General features: G+C 44.4%; 1 protein-coding gene across 1 annotated transcript in view; it reads right to left on the bottom strand.

The window, feature by feature from the left end:
* Positions 1-1,683: 1,683 nt before the first annotated feature.
* Positions 1,684-20,003, bottom strand: part of LOC123997639 (pleckstrin homology-like domain family B member 3) — a 34,800-nt gene continuing 16,480 nt past the window's right edge. Inside the window, exons 6-15 of the mRNA XM_046302076.1 lie at positions 19,597-19,779; positions 18,322-18,432; positions 16,528-16,629; positions 14,719-14,806; positions 13,315-13,480; positions 12,865-12,952; positions 11,417-11,566; positions 10,266-10,473; positions 3,454-3,539; positions 1,684-3,171 (exon numbers count right to left, since the gene is read on the bottom strand). Of these exons, the coding sequence (XP_046158032.1) occupies positions 3,037-3,171; positions 3,454-3,539; positions 10,266-10,473; positions 11,417-11,566; positions 12,865-12,952; positions 13,315-13,480; positions 14,719-14,806; positions 16,528-16,629; positions 18,322-18,432; positions 19,597-19,779 (1,317 nt within the window). The 3' untranslated portion in view covers positions 1,684-3,036. The remainder of the gene's footprint in view (positions 3,172-3,453; positions 3,540-10,265; positions 10,474-11,416; positions 11,567-12,864; positions 12,953-13,314; positions 13,481-14,718; positions 14,807-16,527; positions 16,630-18,321; positions 18,433-19,596; positions 19,780-20,003) is intronic.

The raw sequence follows: 20,003 nt of genomic DNA, 5'->3' as shown, positions 1-20,003 counted from the left end.
AACTCTTTCTCCAATTTATTAATAAACCTGCTGCATCAACATGTGAACACAGTAAATAAACTCAATCACCAGAAATAAAAACACAGAACTGTTGTAAATAGTAATAATGTACCTTTAACATCCATATGGATGCTTTCAGGAAACACAAATGGAAGACTGTTGTCTTATTCAAGGTTCAGGTAATATTGGGATAGATGGGAACAGGGATAAGGGATGTTCAGGATATGAAATGTTTCGTACAATCAGTGTATAGTATAATAAAGTTTATACAACTGGTGGGTCTAATCCTGAATGCTGATTGGTTAAAACTGCATTCCAACCGGTGTTTATTCCACAAATTACCACCGGTTAAATCTATTACATTAAAATGCCTATTTACTCTGTTCCATCTGACTGCACAATCCACTGTCTCGTCGACTCAGCCAGGCACTTCATAAACTTGATGTCCACTATAAAAAGCCTCTAGATATTATCTCACTTTTTTTGGACTAACGTGTCGTTTTCAACAAGAGAGTACATGTTCTATGCAAGGCAAAATCGCGCCTCAGTAGCTCATTGTTATGGATGTAAAGAATTAAATATCACTAGAAAACAGCTTAAACAAACCCGGCTACTTTGCTGTTATTCTGGCTACATTGTTTGACGTGACTGTCAGTTAGCCGTAGTTGGCTCGCTAGCAAGCAAGAGATAAGAACGTCGCCAGACAATTATGGCAATGGAACATTTCGAACCAACGACTGGGTCGCGTCCATAGATACAGAACTGTTTCAATATGCTTTGTGTTGTAGTCATGGCAGACAAATATATATATTTAAGCAAACTTTATTAGGATTTTGCTATAAGAACAAAAAGACTAAACGACTGGCTCGCGTCTCTGGCAACCGAACCGATAGAACGAACGACCAGCCGGATTGGATAGCAACCCTAGATTTGTGTCGGGACTATGTCTTGTGGAAGGATGAAATAGTATTAATAAAATCATCAGAAGGACGTTTTTAATGAAAATATGTCAATCATTATTTGAATATGTTGGTAACCCGTTGTATACAAGTGATAATGCCCTCGAAGCCGGTGTGTTTGAAGGATATTTTGGCACAGTTTGCCGAGCCCGAGACGATCCCGTTCCAATATATCCTTCAAACACCGGCTTTTTGGGCATGATCACATACATGACAATAATGAAATACGACAGTAGTTAATGATAAGTTGAAATAAGTAAAAACATTTATTATTGTTCAACTCTTACCTGCATTGCTTTCTGAATCCTTTATCTATACGGTGTACGGCTGAGACAGAAGGGCCTGTGTTTTAACCAGACCACTTCCTTTGATACACACATACCGTTCCCAAAACAGATGAGGACCTTCGACAATATTATCTTCTTTTTCATTTTGAAATGGAAATACATTTTGAGGTCATTGTAATTCAACAAATAATACATTCTCCTCTCTTCATGTAACAACTGCTGGGGGGCAAGAGAAACATGGTTCCCATTCAATCCCCATCTATTTGAAACGGTCAATACCATAATGAATATATCTGATTGTGGGTGCCAGTTTGGATAGCTCGATAGCTGTCTGTCAGGAAAGTAAAAATAGAAGCATGATTAAAAAGTCGATTTCAAGAAGACATTGAAGCAACGGGAATCAGAAGGGAAGGTTGTTTTCACAGAGTCAACAAACGTGTATGAATGACCTTTAATGATAATAATAAAATAAAAAAATAGTAATAATACATATTTATAAGTATATAGTATTTCTTTGTTGATAGTAATAGAAAAAACAATCCATTTGAGATCGGAATGCTCGGTCAGTGTTTTTATTGACTCTGAACAGCCCTTTTGACAGATGAAAAATATACATATATTCAACATAGATATACATGTACAGGTTATTGCCAAAAATAATGGAAAGACTTGAGTTAATGAGGAATACAAAGTATATTGAACGCAGGTGCTTCCACACACGTGTTGTTCCTGAGTTATTGAAACAATTGATATCCCATCATGCTTAGGGTCATGTATAAAAATGCTGGGCAGGCCATTACTTTGGATATTATTTTGTCCCACATGGCTATGCCACCATAGGATGACAATGGCCCCATCCACAGGGCAGGAGTGGTCACTGAATGATTTGATGAGCTATGTAAAGCCATATGCCATGGCCAACTCAGTCACCAGATCTCAAGCCAATTTAACACTTATAAGAGATTCTGGAGCGGCACCTGAGACAGCATTTTCCACCACCATCAACAAGACACAAAAGTATGGAATTTATTTTTGAAGAATGGTGTCGCATCCACCCAATAGAATTCGAGACCCATGTAGAATCCACATGAAGGTGCATTGAAGCTGTTCTTTCTCGTGGTGGCCCAACAACCAATTAAGACACACTATGCTGGTGTTTCCTTTATTTTGGCGGCTACCTGTATATTTCAATGGAAGCTGTTGTACTTCAATACTTCAATCTGGCCACAAGAGGGAGCTCAAACACAGCTGGTAGAGAGACACCAACCATTAAAATCCTGATTTGAGACTAATAAAAAACATCATAGGTTTGTCTGTCAGTATATCATGGTTGGCACTGACTCTAAGATGTCCAATGGTGGCTCCAGCTTGCACATCCACGTCTTTATATTCCCATGGTCTTGTTCCTCCTCCATCCTCTCAACATCTCTTGTTCCACACAGAGCATGTAACAGCCTGCCACTCAGTCCCATGCCATCAAAGCTCCTAAGAAACTATCCAGAATCAAATGTCAGTTCCTTCAGGAAGCGATTTCCTGAACATTATGTTCTGCTCATCACTCCTCACCTCCACGTCAACCAATCATATGAGGTAAAGTTCAGGCATCAAAATGGCTGCCTAGCTGGGTCCTACACGCATTGTAGGGTGGAGGTTGAAGATTGCAGTTTTCCCCACATAATGTAAACTGCTGAAACTGTAGCCAGGTTACCCAAGTCAGCCAGGTGAATGGAGGTTCAGCCCAAGGGGGAGGTCAGACAGACACAGGTAAGGGGGCAGGTGTAAAGTCAAAGTCAGTAGCGGCTGTGCTCGTCTGTTGCTGTGACAATGACGTCCATCCAGATCCTCATGGCCTCGGCGCTGGGCGCCACCAGGAAGAAGAGGCGCTCGTACGTCTTCACACAGAACGTAAGGCTGGGCCGCGGAGACTGAGAGAGAGAGAGAGAGAGAGAGAGAGAGAGAGAGAGAGAGAGAGAGAGAGAGAGAGAGAGAGAGAGAGAGAGAGAGAGAGAGAGAGAGAGAGAGAGAGAGAGAGAGAGAGAGAGAGAGGGGGGCAGAGAGAGTGAGATGAATGGTGAGAGAGCAATAATTCTTGGGATTTGGTTCAAGCATTAAATGCATGAATTGATAATCTCTTTATCAGTTGTGGTGATATCATGGGCACATTGTTCCCTCTCTATGGTGATAAAATACTGTATATGAGGACTCACCGAAGTGGCTGTACGCAGGTGGTCATAGTAGACTTCCTCTATAGCCTGGAAGTAGATCACCCCCTTCAGCTTCCTCTCATCACAGTCTGAAGGTAAACAATAGTCAATTAGAGAGAGAAAGAAAGAGAGAGACAGACACAAATCACATAGGCATTTAGTAGGGCTGTGGCGGTCATTACATTTTGTCAGCTGGTTATTGTCATGCAAAAGACTGCCAGTCTCATGGTAATTGCCCGGCAATTAACATAACCACATCTAGTATCTCCAGGCCTCCACGCATACAACCTGCGTACAAGCTTGCTGATACACACCTTGCAACATCTACATTTTTTAAAAGTAGAATAAATCAATTGAATATTCACCATCACAATAAATCCATTATTTATTTTAGGCAGGTCTAAAGAAAGATTATGATGTGAAGAAAATGCATTTCGGAGGAACAGAATATGATTTGGCCTACTGCATGTTATCTGGCTATGCTCAATGCCATAGATCAGGGATACTCAACTCTGACCCTACGAGGTCCGGAGCCTGCTGCTTTTTGTTCTACCTGATCATTAATTGCACACACCTGGTGTCCCAGGTCTAAATCAGTCCCCTAATTTGTCCCTGAGCGTAAAAGTGATCATTTAAAACATGTCCTATATTATGCTAGATTCAGAGTTATTGATACAAACCTTAGAATTTCTTAGAAATCAAAAACATATATGGGCTGCATGCCAGGGGCACATCTTTCACTGGGGACGTCCACCCCCAGTTTTGGAATGTGATACAAAACTAGGCAACGTTATGCTTTAGGACCATGCGGACGCCTCCGAGCAGTCGGTTAGGCTGTTCGGAGTGTTTATCTGACTGAACTTTTTTTTGAAAAATTATGTCCCTCCCACTTCTAAAACCAAAGTTGCGCCCCTTCATGATGCGACAATAGGCTAATCATGATTTGCGAAAGTATCAAAAAAAAAGGCTTGCGTTTCTGTTACTTGCCTCAGGCTGCACAGCTGTTCTCTCATCAAACTATTCCTGCCCATTAAACTATTCTCAATTTAGTCTTGTCTTTACTAATATGTAAAATTAGTTTTGGATTTAGTCATAGCGCTAAGAACCTTGGCGTGATCCTGGACAACAAACTGTCGTTCTCAACTAACATCAAGGCGGTGGCCCGTTCCTGTAGGTTCATGCTCTACAACATCCGCAGAGTACGACCCTGCCTCACACAGGAAGCGGCGCAGGTCCTAATCCAGGCACTTGTCATCTCCCGTCTGGATTACTGCAACTCGCTGTTGGCTGGGCTCCCTGCCTGTGCCATTAAACCCCTACAACTCATCCAGAACGCCGCAGCCCGTCTAGTGTTCAACCTTCCCAAGTTCTCTCACGTCACCCCGCTCCTCCGCTCTCTCCACTGGCTTCCAGTTGAAGCTCGCATCCGCTACAAGACCATGGTGCTTGCCTACGGAGCTGTGAGGGGAACGGCACCTCAGTACCTCCAGGCTCTGATCAGGCCCTACACCCAAATAAGGGCACTGCGTTCATCCACCTCTGGCCTGCTCGCCTCCCTACCACTGAGGAAGTACAGTTCCCGCTCAGCTCAGTCAAAACTGTTCGCTGCTCTGGCTCCCCAATGGTGGAACAAACTCCCTCACGACGCCAGGACAGCGGAGTCAATCACCACCTTCCGGAGACACCTGAAACCCCACCTCTTTAAGGAATACCTAGGATAGGATAAAGTAATCCTTCTCACCCCCCTCCCCCCTTAAAATATTTAGATGCTCTATTGTAAAGTGGTTGTTCCACTGGATGTCATAAGGTGAATGCACCAATTTGTAAGTCGCTCTGGATAAGAGCGTCTGCTAAATGACTTAAATGTAAATATGTAATGTCATCAAATCAAATCAAATCAAATTTTATTTGTCACATACACATGGTTAGCAGATGTTAATGCGAGTGTAGCGAAATGCTTGTGCTTCTAGTTCCGACAATGCAGTGATAACCAACAAGTAATCTAACTAACAATTCCAAAAAAAAACTACTGTCTTATACACAGTGTAAGGGGATAAGGAACATGTACATAAGGATATATGAATGAGTGATGGTACAGAGCAGCATACAGTAGATGGTATCGAGTACAGTATATACATATGAGATGAGTGTGTAGACAAAGTAAACAAAGTGGCATAGTTAAAGTGGCTAGTGATACATGTGTTACATAAGGATGCAGTCGATGTTGTAGAGTACAGTATATACATATGCATATGAGATGAATAATGTAGGGTAAGTAACATTATATAAGGTAGCATTGTTTAAAGTGGCTAGTGATATGATATATATATATATATATATATATATATATATATATTTATATATATATATATATATATATATATATATATTTACATCATTTCCATCAATTCCCATTATTAAAATGGCTGGAGTTGGGTCAGTGTCAATGACAGTGTGTTGGCAGCAGCCACTCAATGTTAGTGGTGGCTATTTAACAGTCTGATGGCCTTGAGATAGAAGCTGTTTTTCAGTCTCTCGGTCCCAGCTTTGATGCACCTGTACTGACCTCGCCTTCTGGATGATAGCGGGGTGAACAGGCAGTGGTTCGGGTGGTTGATGTCCTTGATGATCTTTATGGCCTTTCTGTAACAACGGGTGGTGTAGGTGTCCTGGAGGGCAGGTAGTTTGCCCCCGGTGATGCGTTGTGCAGTCCTCACTACCCTCTGGAGAGCCTTACGGTTGAGGGCGGAGCAGTTGCCGTACCAGGCGGTGATACAGCCCGCCAGGATGCTCTCGATTGTGCATCTGTAGAAGTTTGTGAGTGCTTTTGGTGACAAGCCGAATTTTTTTCAGCCTCCTGAGGTTGAATAGGCGCTGCTGCGCCTTCTTCACGACGCTGTCAGTGTGAGTGGACCAATTCAGTTTGTCTGTGATGTGTATGCCGAGGAACTTAAAACTAGCTACCCTCTCCACTACTGTTCCATCGATGTGGATAGGGGGGTGTTCCCTCTGCTGTTTCCTGAAGTCCACAATCATCTCCTTAGTTTTGTTGACGTTGAGTGTGAGGTTATTTTCCTGACACCACACTCCAAGGGCCCTCACCTCCTCCCTGTAGGCCGTCTCGTCGTTGTTGGTAATCAAGCCTACCACTGTTGTGTCGTCCGCAAACTTGATGATTGAGTTGGAGGCGTGCGTGGCCACGCAGTCGTGGGTGAACAGGGAGTACAGGAGAGGGCTCAGAACGCACCCTTGTGGGGCCCCCGTGTTGAGGATCAGCGGGGAGGAGATGTTGTTGCCTACCCTCACCACCTGGGGGCGGCCCGTCAGGAAGTCCAGTACCCAGTTGCACAGGGCGGGGTCGAGACCCAGGGTCTCGAGCTTGATGACGAGCTTGGAGGGTACTATGGTGTTGAATGCCGAGCTGTAGTCGATGAACAGCATTCTCACATAGGTATTCCTCTTGTCCAGGTGGGTTAGGGCAGTGTGCAGTGTGGTTGAGATTGCATCGTCTGTGGACCTATTTGGGCGGTAAGCAAATTGGAGTGGGTCTAGGGTGTCAGGTAGGGTGGAGGTGATATGGTCCTTGACTAGTCTCTCAAAGCACTTCATGATGACGGAAGTGAGTGCTACGGGGCGGTAGTCGTTTAGCTCAGTTACCTTAGCTTTCTTGGGAACAGGAACAATGGTGGCCCTCTTGAAGCATGTGGGAACAGCAGACTGGTATAGGGATTGATTGAATATGTCCGTAAACACACCGGCCAGCTGGTCTGCGCATGCTCGGAGGGCGCGGCTGGGGATGCCGTCTGGGCCTGCAGCCTTGCGAGGGTTAACACGTTTAAATGTCTTACTCACCTCGGCTGCAGTGAAGGAGAGACCGCATGTTTCCGTTGCAGGCCGTGTCAGTGGCACTGTATTGTCCTCAAAGCGGGCAAAAAAGTTATTTAGTCTGCCTGGGAGCAAGACATCTGTATGCTCTCGAATAGCGAATGGAGGCCGAGTGCTTTTCCACCGATCCATTTTTTCAATGATGACAGGTAGCTACTTTGGTTATATAGTGGAGCATGTGCTTAATATGAGCAGCTGAGAAATAAATATAAGGAAGCTTATTTCACTCCAAGCATCAAAACCCTTTCCGGAGCATGCTCTTGCTGCGTGACAGGTGATATTCCGCCCAAATTGTTTATGCCATGAGCTCTCCAACCCTGTTACTGCAGCTACCCATTGCTTAATTTGGAAAACCAAGTGAAATATTTGCGGGGAAATGGATAGTTCACAAAGAAACATATTTCATTAAACTGTTGACAGCCCGTCTGCCTGCTCGAGAAAGGAATAAAGGAGAGAGGAGGGGATGGAAATGCATGGTAGTGAAATATTCTGTATTGCTAAAGGTAATGTGCCACCCAATTCATTCCCTATTACTAGGCTATTCAAAATCACCCTGCATAATCAATTTACCGACTGCGTCGCCGACTGCATTTACCGACTGCATCGTTCTCTCCCAGACTCGTGGATAGACATTTTGGAGCATAGCATAAGGTAACCAGTCCATCCACTATGCATACTAATACAATTCACACTCAAAGGCGATTGATTACTCAAATTTGTTCACTTTGGGGTATAGGCTCGACCAATTATGCACCAAAGAAATCTTAAAATAGTTTTATTTTATGTTTTTCTTCCATGACTAATAAGCGGTAAGTACTGTATAACTGCACAATAATAATTTTCATTAAAAAAAAAATTGGGCTTGAGTTCATATGCCTATGTGTATGCAATCCCGTTATGCCCTCAGATGAACCATAATTCAAGCAAAGAGTCTATACAGGATTAAGATTGAATCCTACTACACCGGCTCTGACACTCATCGGATGTGGCAGGGCTGGAAAACTATTACGGACTACAAAGGGAAACCCAGCTGCGAGCTACCCAGTGACACAAGAAACACTGAAGCATGCATGAGAGCACCAGCTGTTCTGGACGACTGTGTGATAACGCTTTCGGTAGCCGATGTGAGCAAGACCTTTAAACAGGTCAATATTCACAAAGCTGCAGGGCCAGACGGATTACCTGGACATGTACTCAGAGCAAGCGTGGACCGGCAAGTGTCTTCACTGACATTTTCAACCTCTCCCTGACATAGTCTGTAATACCTACATGTTTCAAGCAGACCACCATAGTCCCTGTGCCCAAGGTAGAGAAGATAACCTGCCTAAATTATTACCACCCCGTAGCACTCACGTCGGTAAACATGAAGTGCTTTGAAAGGCTGGTCGTGGCTCACATCAACAGCATCCTCCCGGATACCCTAGACCCACTCCAATTCGCATACCTCCCCAACAGATCCACAGATGATCAAATCAAATCAAATCAAATTTATTTATATAGCCCTTCGTACATCAGCTGATATCTCAAAGTGCTGTACAGAAACCCAGCCTAAAACCCCAAACAGCAAACAATGCAGGTGTAAAAGCACGGTGGCTAGGAAAAACTCCCTAGAAAGGCCAAAACCTAGGAAGAAACCTAGAGAGGAACCGGGCTATGTGGGGTGGCCAGTCCTCTTCTGGCTGTGCCGGGTAGAGATTATAACAGAACATGACCAAGATGTTCAAATGTTCATAAATGACCAGCATGGTCAAATAATAATAAGGCAGAACAGTTGAAACTGGAGCAGCAGCACAGTCAGATGGACTGGGGACAGCAAGGAGCCATCATGTCAGGTAGTCCTGGGGCACGGTCCTAGGGCTCAGGTCCTCCGAGAGAGAGAAAGAAAGAGAGAATTGATGCAATCTCAATCACACTCCACACGGCCCTTTCCCACCTGGACAAAAGGAACACCTATGTGAGAATGCTGTTCATTGACTGCAGCTCAGCGTTCAACACCATAGTGTCCACAAAGCTCATCACTAAGGACCCTGGGACTAAACACCTCCCTCTGCAACTGGATCCTGACCAAAAGGCTTGTTAACAGCTTCAACCCCCGAGCCATAAGACTTCTGTACAACTAACCAAATGGCCACCGGACTATTTACATTTGTTTTTTACACTGCTGTTACTCGCTGTTTATTATCTATGCATAGTCACTTCACCCCTACCTACATTTACAAATTACCTCGACTAACCTGTACCCCCGCACATTGACTCGGTACAGGTACCCCCAGTATATAGCCTTGTTATTGTTATTTTATTGTGTTACTTTTATTATTTTTTACTTTATTTTATTTGGTAAATATTTTATTAACTCTTTCTTGAACTGCATTGTTTGTTAAGGGCTTGTAAGTAAGCCTTTCACGGTAAGGACTACACATGTGACAAATAAAGTTATTTTGATTTTGATGCATAAGCTATAATATGCCTAAGGGTGTTTCACCTTAGAAAGCTGTCCATTAGGCTTTGAAACAACATCTACAATAACCATGTTTTACAATCAGTTTCAGCCTGCTGTTGAACTTCTTTCTTCAAATTGATCCTCAGCGTGAGGTGAGTTTTAAAAGCACGATACTGTTTTGATAAAAAGTGTTTGATGTGATTTTCAAATGCATTTGCATTGATGTCAGAGTGGATAGAGGGACAACAGAGCCCTGAATAACAGGCCATCAGGAACTGATGATCATTAGCAAGTTGGGTACTATCTAAGCATGTCCAGAGTGCATAACAAGAGATTACCTTAACTCAACTTCACATGGAAATTTACAGCGGTCATGACTCAAGACTGCCAGTGTGGCGGTAATAGGGTCACCGCAACAGCCCTAGCATTTAGGCTTATACATAGCAATACCCACCACACCCACACAGTCTCTCTCTCTCAGCCCCCTCACCTGTGTAGTAGGCTAGCCGCCTGTGGTCCATATCGAAGAGGAACCACCTCCTCCTCCAGGTCTTGACCCGCCCCCCTCGCTTGGTCAAGAAGCCGGCACAGCGGCGAGGGGACATACGCAGGCCCATGCACCCCGCCACCCCGTGACCCAGCGACTCCACGTGGGCCCGCAGGTCAAAGTTTGCAGAGAGGAAAAGAGGTAGGGAGCGCTGAGAAAAAGAATGAGTATAATGTATATTGTTTCACTATAAATATGCTAAATTAAACAGATCAACGTTACAAGGTTAGTGAGAAGGGGACAGACAGAAAGACAGATTGAGAGAGCAATAAACAGGGAGAAAGGAGAGGTTGGTGAAAGGATGTATAGCACTATAGAGAAGACAGACAGACAGACAGACAGACAGACAGACAGACAGACAGACAGACAGACAGACAGACAGACAGACAGACAGACAGACAGACAGACAGACAGACAGACAGACAGACAGACAGACAGACAGACAGACAGACAGACAGACAGACAGACAGACAGACAGACAGACAGACAGACAGACAGACAGACAGACAGACAGACAGACAGACAGACAGACAGACAGACAGACAGACAGACAGACAGACAGACAGACAGACAGACAGACAGACAGACAGACAGACAGACAGACAGACAGACAGACAGACAGACAGACAGACAGACAGACAGACAGAGCAGCCATAGGAACAGACAGAGTTGACAACCAGCCAGCCAGAGCAAGCAGGCAAGCAGACAGGCAGACAGGCAGGCAGGCAGGCAGACAGACAGACAGACAGACAGACAGACAGACAGACAGACAGACAGACAGACAGACAGACAGACAGACAGACAGACAGACAGAGCAGCCATAGGAACAGACAGAGTTGACAACCAGCCAGCCAGAGCAAGCAGGCAGGCAGGCAGGCAGGCAGGCAGGCAGGCAGGCAGGCAGGCAGGCAGGCAGGCAGGCAGGCAGGCAGGCAGGCAGGCAGGCAGGCAGGCAGGCAGGCAGGCAGGCAGGCAGACAGACAGACAGACAGACAGACAGACAGACAGACAGACAGACAGACAGACAGACAGACAGACAGACAGACAGACAGACAGACAGACAGACAGACAGACAGACAGACAGACAGACGTACCTCAAGGGAGTTGTGCACTGGACTGGTGGTTTTTGGCTGCTCCTCTGGGTCAGGGACTAGCCTGGTCTGGGACTCTACAGGTTCTGCTGCTCCTCGGCCATCCAGCTCTCTCTGCCTCTTCTCCTCCACTATCACCTGCCTCCTTTCCTCCTGGATCAACACACATGCTCTATCTTAATTATCCACTTCCTTGTATCCTATCTCCTCGTGTCCTTATGAATCATATTGCCTCCATTCGAAGAGGTGCCTCCCTTCAAAGACCTTTTTCAATTTGTTTTTCATTTTTTAGAATGATGCATAATTTTATTGAAAACAGGGGGGTTAAGATGAAGTACAATATCTAGGCTGAGGCATATACAACTCCCCTACGTATTTATTTGGACAGTGAAGCTAAAAGTTCATTTGGCTCCATACGCCCAGCATTTTGGACTTGAGATGACATTGTTTTTATATGAGGCGTCAGAAGAAGAAGAAGAAGACAGAAGGTCACCTTTTACTTGAGGGTATTTTCATACATCTGTTTTACCGTTTAGAAATGAAAGCACTTTATGCACATAAACCCCATTTGAAGGTGTCATGAGTATTTAGACAATTTCACTTAAAAGGTTAGCATGTTTTTGGGGGCATGATCCGTGTGCATCTCATTCATTATTATTCTCGATTCATTCGTGATTAACCGTAATCATGGTAGCATCCACATGAATGTAGGAGTGTTCAGAAATACATTCTATTCTTATTTCCAATAAAAGTGACACCAAAATGACACAATACATGATTTACTATTCATTTCTATTGGGCATTAAATAATCTGAAACACAACCAAAACAAACAGCAAATGCATCCAACAAGTTTGTAGAGTCGCACGCTTGATGTAATCATTGAGTGCTTGGAATATGGGACCAAATACTAAACTTTTGACTACATTTAATACACTATAAGTGAAATTGTCCAAATACTCATGACACCTTCAAAATGGGGACACTAGACACATTCATTGCGTTCATTTCTAAACGGTAAAACAGATATGTATGAAAATACCCTAAAATAAAAGGTGAAGTTCTATACTGACGCCTCATGTAAAACAAGTTTTAGCTTCACTGTCCAAATGAATACATTGGGGAGTGTATTTGCTCGGTGTTGGAGACACAGTAATGATGACATAGTTCGGTTTTGTTCGTTTTCTATGAAGTGTTCTTCCATTTCACAGTTTGTTTTCTTCTGGTGGTCATGTTGATTATCTATGGTATTCATTCAGTTGTCACACAACAGGGTTGTGTTCATTAAGCAACAAGCAGAAGAAAACCGACTGAAACAGGGAGGGACTACCTGAATTAATCGTCCAGTAACGTTTGTAAACGTTTTGTTACAGTGTGCCCTAATGAATATGACCCGGCATGTCTAAAGCTGTGTGTCTCTGGTGATTAGGGATGTTAGTGGTGGTGACTCACCCTCTCTTTGAGAAGCCTCTCTCTCTCTGCCTTGGCCTCCTTCAGTCTCCTCTCAATCTCAACCAGGTTTAACAGTCCCAGACTCGGGCTGGAGGGAGAAGGAAAAATACATACATGTCAGCAGAGTTATTGGCATTATTGTCGTCAAGGACGCAGATGTACAAACATACAGACCAGTGCACACACGCCCACACAGATTGAGAGCAGTGTTTATATTTCACTCACACACACCTAGCAAACTCACCTGGCCAGTCTATCACACTCCACATCACATCAACTACATCTCCACTCTGACCCAATCACCCAATCAATCTTCCACAGACAACTCATCACATTCCCTCTCATCCTGACAGCCAATCAGATACCTCCTCTTATTCACTCACAATAGAATCACACTAACGTGTTCCTTTAAACTTTGTGTGACTTTAGACATTTTTTCCCTCCACTGACCTGGCAGCACGGGAGCTACTAGCACTGTTACAGGGGGTGAGGAGACCACTGCCATTGCTGGGCCCAGGTCTGTGCCCGTTGCTGTGCCCATTGCTGTGCCGGTGGGAGGGGAGGGGGGAAGTGAAGCGCTCTGGGCTCGGACTGTCAGGTACCATTCTCACCAGCCCTGTGAAAGAGATAGGGAGAGAGAGTCACAGAGAGAGAGAGAGAGAGAGAGAGAGAGAGAGAGAGAGAGAGAGAGAGAGAGAGAGAGAGAGATAGCGACAGATAGAGAGACAGATATAGATAGAGATAGAGAGACACAGAGAGAGAGAGAGACAGAGAGAGAGATAGAGATTGAGAGAGACAGATAGAGAGACAGATATAGATAGAGATAGAGAGAGACAGAGAGAGACACAGAGAGAGAGAGAGAGAGACACAGAGAGAGAGAGAGAGAGAGAGAGAGAGAGAGAGAGAGAGAGAGAGAGAGAGAGAGAGAGAGAGAGAGAGAGAGAGAGAGAGAGAGAGAGACACAGAGAGAGAGACACAGAGAGAGAGACAGAGAGAGAGAGAGAGAGAGAGAGAGAGAGAGAGAGAGAGAGAGAGAGAGAGAGAGAGAGAGAGAGAGAGAGAGAGAGAGAGAGACACAGAGAGAGAGAGACACAGAGAGAGAGAGACACAGAGAGAGAGAGACACAGAGAGAGAGAGAGAGACACAGAGAGAGAGAGAGACACAGAGAGAGAGAGAGAGAGAGAGAGAAAGGGACACAAAAACAGCACACATAGCACTTATTATATTATATAAGAGACATGGTAAGGAGAGCACGAGAAAGGGGGAGAGAATGGAGAGAGCAGAAGAGAAAAGATAGAGGGGGAGAATTGGATGACAGTGCAGACATACAAACACACACACACAGTGGGTTAGAGAGAGAGTCAAAAAAATGGGATTTAGGCAACAGTGGAGCAAACAAACTGAACAGAATTTCTAAAGAACAGCCATAGACTAGTAGCCCCACTGGCTCATCCAGTTCATACAGCTATATCCTGCTCACGGCATGGTAATAACACACAGCTACATCTGCTACCGACACGTCTTAGCAGACACTGAAAGGGCAGAGAGAGAGAGAAAGAGATGGAGAAAGAGAGAGAAGCAGAGAGAGAGAGAGACGCAGAGAAAGAGATGGAGAAAGAGAGATAAGCAGAGAGAGAGAGACGCAGAGAAAGAGATGGAGAAAGAGAGAAGCAGAGAGAGAGACAGGGAGAGAGAGAGAGTAGGAGAGAGAGAGAGATATATGGGGTGGAACTAAACAAATACACAGACAAAGACAGAGGATCAAAGAGAAAGAGAAAGCAAAAATGTAAAAATGCTCTGAGGTAAAGCAAATGAAAAAAATGAATTCATAATTAAACACCAATCATAGGTCACCTTGCGCTGAGACCGGCCTATCGGCGAGCTTATTGTTGCGGTGCGAGCTCCGTCTCCGGGGTAAACTGGCGGATTCTTTGGCTTGTTCCTGATGTTAGGGAATAACACTGTGAGTTTGTGTTTCAGTACATTACTGGGAGAAAAACAACAAGTGAGTCAAATCAGTGTTTATGTACAGTGGCAAGAAAAAGTATGTGAACCCTTTGGAATTACCTGGATTTCTGCATAAATTTGTCATAAAATTTTATCTGATCTTCATCATAGTCAGAACAATAGACAAACACAGTCTTATTAAACTAATAACACAAATTATTGTATTTTCCTTGTCTATATTGAATACACAATTTAAACATTGACACTGTAGGTTGGAAAAAGTATGTGAACCCCTAGGCTAATTACTTTTCCAAAAGCTAATTGGAGTCAGGAGTCAGCTAACCTGGAGTCCAATCAATGAGATGAGATTGAATATGTTGGCTAGAGCTGCCCTGCCCTATAAAAAAAACTCACTCACAAAATGTTGGTTTGCTATTCACAACCATGCCTAAAACCATGCGATGTGAACCATGTGAACCATGCCTAAAACCATGCGATGTGAACCATGTGAACCATGCCTAAAACCATGCGATGTGAACCATGTGAACCATGCCTAAAACCATGCGATGTGAACCATGTGAACCATGCCTAAAAAAAAGAGATCTCAGAAAACCTAATATTACGAATTGTTGTACTTGCATAAAGCTGCAAAGGGTTACAAAAGTATCTCTAGAAGCCTTGATGTTCATCAGTCCACAATAAGACAAACTGTCTTCAAATGGAGAAAGTTCAGCGCTGTTGCTACTCTCCCTAGGAGTGGCTGTCCTGCAAAGATGACTGCAAGAGCACAGCGCAGAATGGTCAATGAGGTTAAGAAGAATCCGAGAGTGTCAGCTAAAGACTTACAGAAAACTCTGGAACATGCTAACATCTCTGTTGACGAGTCTACGACACGTAAAACACTAAACAAAAATGGTGTTCATGGGAGGACACCACGGAAGAAGCCACTGCTGTCCAAACAAAACATTACTGCACGTCTGAAGTTCGCAAAAGAGCACCTGGATGTTCCACAGTGCTTCTGGAAAAATATTCTGTGGACAGATTCAACTAAAAGTGAGTTGTTTGGAAGGAACATGTGTGGAGAGAAAAAGGCACAGCACACCAACATCAACACCTCATCCCAACTGTAAAGTATGGTGGAGAGAGCATCATGGTTTGGGGCTGCTTTGCTGCCTCAAGGCCTGGACAGCTTGCTATCATCGACAGAAAAATGAATTCCCAAGTTTATCAAGACATTTTGCAGGAGAATGAAAGGCTATCTGTCTGCCAATTGAAGGAGGTAAATCAACAACAGAATGGCTTCAACAGAAGAAAATAATCCTTCTGGAGTGGCCCAGTCAAAATTCCTCCTGACCGTTGTGCAGATCTGATCCGCAACTACAGAAAATGTCTGTTTGAGTTTATTACTGCCAAAGGAGGGTCAACCAGTTATTAAATCCAAGGATTCACATACTTTCCCCACCCTGCACTGTGAATGTTTACATGGTGTGTTCAATAAAGACATGAAAACGTATAATTGCTTGTGTGTTACTAGTGTAAGCAGACTATGATTGTCTATTGTTGTGACTTAGATGAAGATCAGATCCAATTTGATTACCATCTTATGCAGACATCCAGGTCATTCCAAAGGGTTCACATACTTTTTCTTGCCACTGTATGTGTCACATACAAGTGGCAAACATGATCCGTGTCAACGGTAACGGCCCGGCAACACACCTGAGGTGATTTGTGAATGGTCAGCGGCGAGAGTGACATCGTGCAAGGGACCGAGCTGGGGATGTTGGACCAATCAGCGAGTGGCTTCTTCTCTTTCAAGACCTGATAAGAGATGGGAGTATGACCGTTATATAACAGGTTATGGCATAAACTCAGCCATGAAGAGGACAATGAAAAAAGAGACAGGTGAATGTTGTTGTTATAATGACCTAGACATGTCAGTTAGTTTGGCCAGACCGTCAGTCATCAGACCTGGATGACCACACGACACACTAAGACGGTTGTGTCAACATTTAGCCATGGCACATAATGAAAGGACATAGTGGGAGTGTAACAAGTAGCAAAATACATTCTGCAACTCACTGAGAATGGAAAATGCATGCCAGCTCTCAGGAACCACCCTAATGAGTTAAAAAAAATAATCTCCCTCTCACTATATCTCGCTTTCCCTCCTTCCCTCCCACCCCTTCTCCCTGACTCACAGACACATGAGCAATTCAGAAGCGGCATGCATTCTCCGTTAACCCGTCTCTCTCTCTCTCTCTCTCTCTCTCTCTCTCTCTCTCTCTCTCTCTCTCTCTCTCTCTCTCTCTCTCTCTCTCTCTCTCTCTCTCTCTCTCTCTCTCTCTCTCTCTCTCTCTCTCTGTCTCTCTCTCTCTCTTCCTCTCTCTCTCTCTCTCTCTCTCTCTCTCTCTCTCTCTCTCTCTCTCTCTCTCTCTCTCTCTCTCTCTCTCCTGTCTGGAAGAGCAATGAAATCAATTTGTCTCTGCCAAAAACAGTGCCATCTCTTGTCATTAGTGACTCCTACCCATATGACTACCCGAGCATGTCATACAAAGTCATATTGCATTCAGACACAGTTGTACAGAAACACACTGTCTGTCCCTCCTTTCTCCCCCTATCTGCCACTCCCTCCCTCACTCCCTCTCTCGTCCTAGTATTAACTGACACACTTAGCCTGTATTAAATGCCTTTTCTGATTAACCCAATCTACAGACACTTGAAGCATGCGTATTTGATTTGTGGTGTCTCTCAGCTTACCGGTGTTGTTGCGACGCTTTTAAGTTCTCTCAGCTTGTCTTCTCTCATTCCCTCTCTCTCTCCCTCACAGTCACCCTCCCCTGTTCTGCTTTTCTCTTCCCTGTTTCTTCCCTCCCTCCCTCCCTCCCTTCAGTCATGCCTCTCTCTCGCTCACTCTCTATGCTCAGTTGTGCTCTTTCCCTGTCTCTAACTAGTCTCCTCCCCCTTTTCAACTTGCCCTGTTATAATACTAATCAAAGGCATGTCATTGGTTCAACAACAAACCATATCACTGTCCAAGCAGGGAGTTGACAAATCACACGCTTTGGCACTTCAGACAACCATTATGAATATTGAATAAAAACACTGGCAACAATGGACATTCTTATCTAGCTTCCAAGCACTTCATTTAAATGTTACATTTGAGTCATTTAGCAGATGCAGTTTGTACATTCATCTTAAGATAGCTCGGTGGTACAACCACATATAACAGGCATAGAAAGTACATTTTTCCCCAATAACGTAGCTATCAGTAGATCAGTAGGTGACATGACAGAACATGGGAAGGTTGAAAACTAGGCGGGCTGCAGTGTCCTGGACAAGTTGCAGGGGTTTGGCGGCACAAGCGGGACTTCAGACACTTCATTTAATGTATCATATTTATCATACTTGGGCCACAGGGAATATAAGACACAATAATTTCCCTGATAAATAATAAATCAATAAAGTTAAAAGTTCTGACATTTGCTGGTCATCAGCCTCTGTTCCCCTTACCCTTTGAGTGGGGTGGAGCAACTCTTTCCTCTCCTTCCTCAAGGCATTCATCTCTCTCTCCTTCTCTCTCTCCATCTCCTTCAACTGCTTCTCAAGCTGCTGGACTCGCTCCTGAAGGAAGCAATCAATAAGGAAAAGAAATCGACAAATGAAACGTCAGTCACTTATTAATATTAAACACCGGGGTCATCCTGTCTCCTGTCCTTCCTGTACTGTGTGTTCAGTGGCATGTTAGACAGAGGATGTTGTTGTTAGTATTATAGAGATGTTGTGTTAAATATGTGCAGTGTCTTATCTGTTATGTCTCACGTCTTATGTTAATCTAGGTATGTTCAATGGCACACCTTCCAGCATCCATTTGAGTTATGAGAGGAGATGTGGGACGAATAACAGAGTAGAGGAGTGAGAGATGGCAGGGAAGAAAGATTTAGTGATGTCAACTCAGCACAGTTCATATGTCAGAGAGGAGGAGATAGAGACAGAGAGAGAGACCGAGAGAGAGAGAGATAGAGACCGAGAGAGAGAGAGAGAGAGAGAGACCGAGAGAGAGAGAGAGAGAGAGAGAGAGAGAGAGAGAGAGAGAGAGAGAGAGAGAGAGAGAGGTATAGAGATGAGCTGTCAACCCAAGCAAGGCCACAGTGCAGCTGAATCAACTCTCTCCCACACTCTCCTCCCCTCTTTCCATCACTATCACTTGTTTCATCTCTCTTTCTCTATTCTCCCACTTTTCCACCTCATCACATGATATCCTAAGTTTATCCTCTTTCTTCTCTCTCCTCACGATACAATCCTTCCTTTAATCCTTCAACCCCTCCCCACCACTACCCCTTTTACCTTCCCTCTCCATTCTCTACTTTTAGTCCCTCTCCTCTCCTCTCCTCCAATTCCACTATTGACCAGCTCTCCCTTCATCTATACATCTTTCTCCACTCTCCCTCCCTCCCTCCCAAATGTGCTTCTGATGCAATTGCCTAACTTGTTTGTGCAGTCATGTGACAGTGGAGGGTGATGCCATAGAGTGTGAGGAGAAGGGAGAGTTCATGCTCATGTCTCCATTTGAGAAGAGGAGGATGAGGGGATGGGGGTTACTTGTGAAGAGCCGTTTCCAAACAGAGAGTGACTACCATTGGGAGCACAGAGTGGGGGGAGAGGAAGAGGGCATTTAGAGAGAGTCTGTGGTGGGGGATACGCTTCTAACCAAACCAGTAGAACCTGCTTGGAGATGTGAGATTCTCTGAAATGTTGTTGTCTTCTTATTTGACAACCCCGGCTTACCTGCGCTGAGTTGACAGCATGCTTTTGGCATGAGATCTCCTTCTCCTTCTCTTCGTCGTTCCCTCTCTCCTTCCCTTCTATCTTTCCTTCGCTCTCCTCCTCCTCTATTCCGGCCTCACTCTCCAGGACACGGAATTCCCAGTCCTCGAACACCCGGCAGGCTGCATCCACCATCTCTTTCTCCTGGGAGGGGAGAGAGAGAGAGGGACGGAGGGAAAGAGAGATGGAACAGAGAGAGAGAGAAAGAGATCGGGATGGAGGGAGAGAGAGAAACGGAGGGAAAGAGAGACGGAAAAGAGAGAGATGGAGGGAAAAAGAGAGTGTGATGGAGGGATGCAGAGAGAAAGTGATGAAAGAAAGATGCAGAAGGAGAGTAATAGACAGAAAATGGAAGAAAGCTGTCGATT

The sequence above is a fragment of the Oncorhynchus gorbuscha genome, linkage group LG15 (assembly GCF_021184085.1).
Source record: "Oncorhynchus gorbuscha isolate QuinsamMale2020 ecotype Even-year linkage group LG15, OgorEven_v1.0, whole genome shotgun sequence".
In the NCBI taxonomy this organism is placed as follows: Eukaryota; Metazoa; Chordata; class Actinopteri; order Salmoniformes; family Salmonidae; genus Oncorhynchus; species Oncorhynchus gorbuscha.
This window is presented reverse-complemented; position numbering and strand designations above follow the sequence as displayed.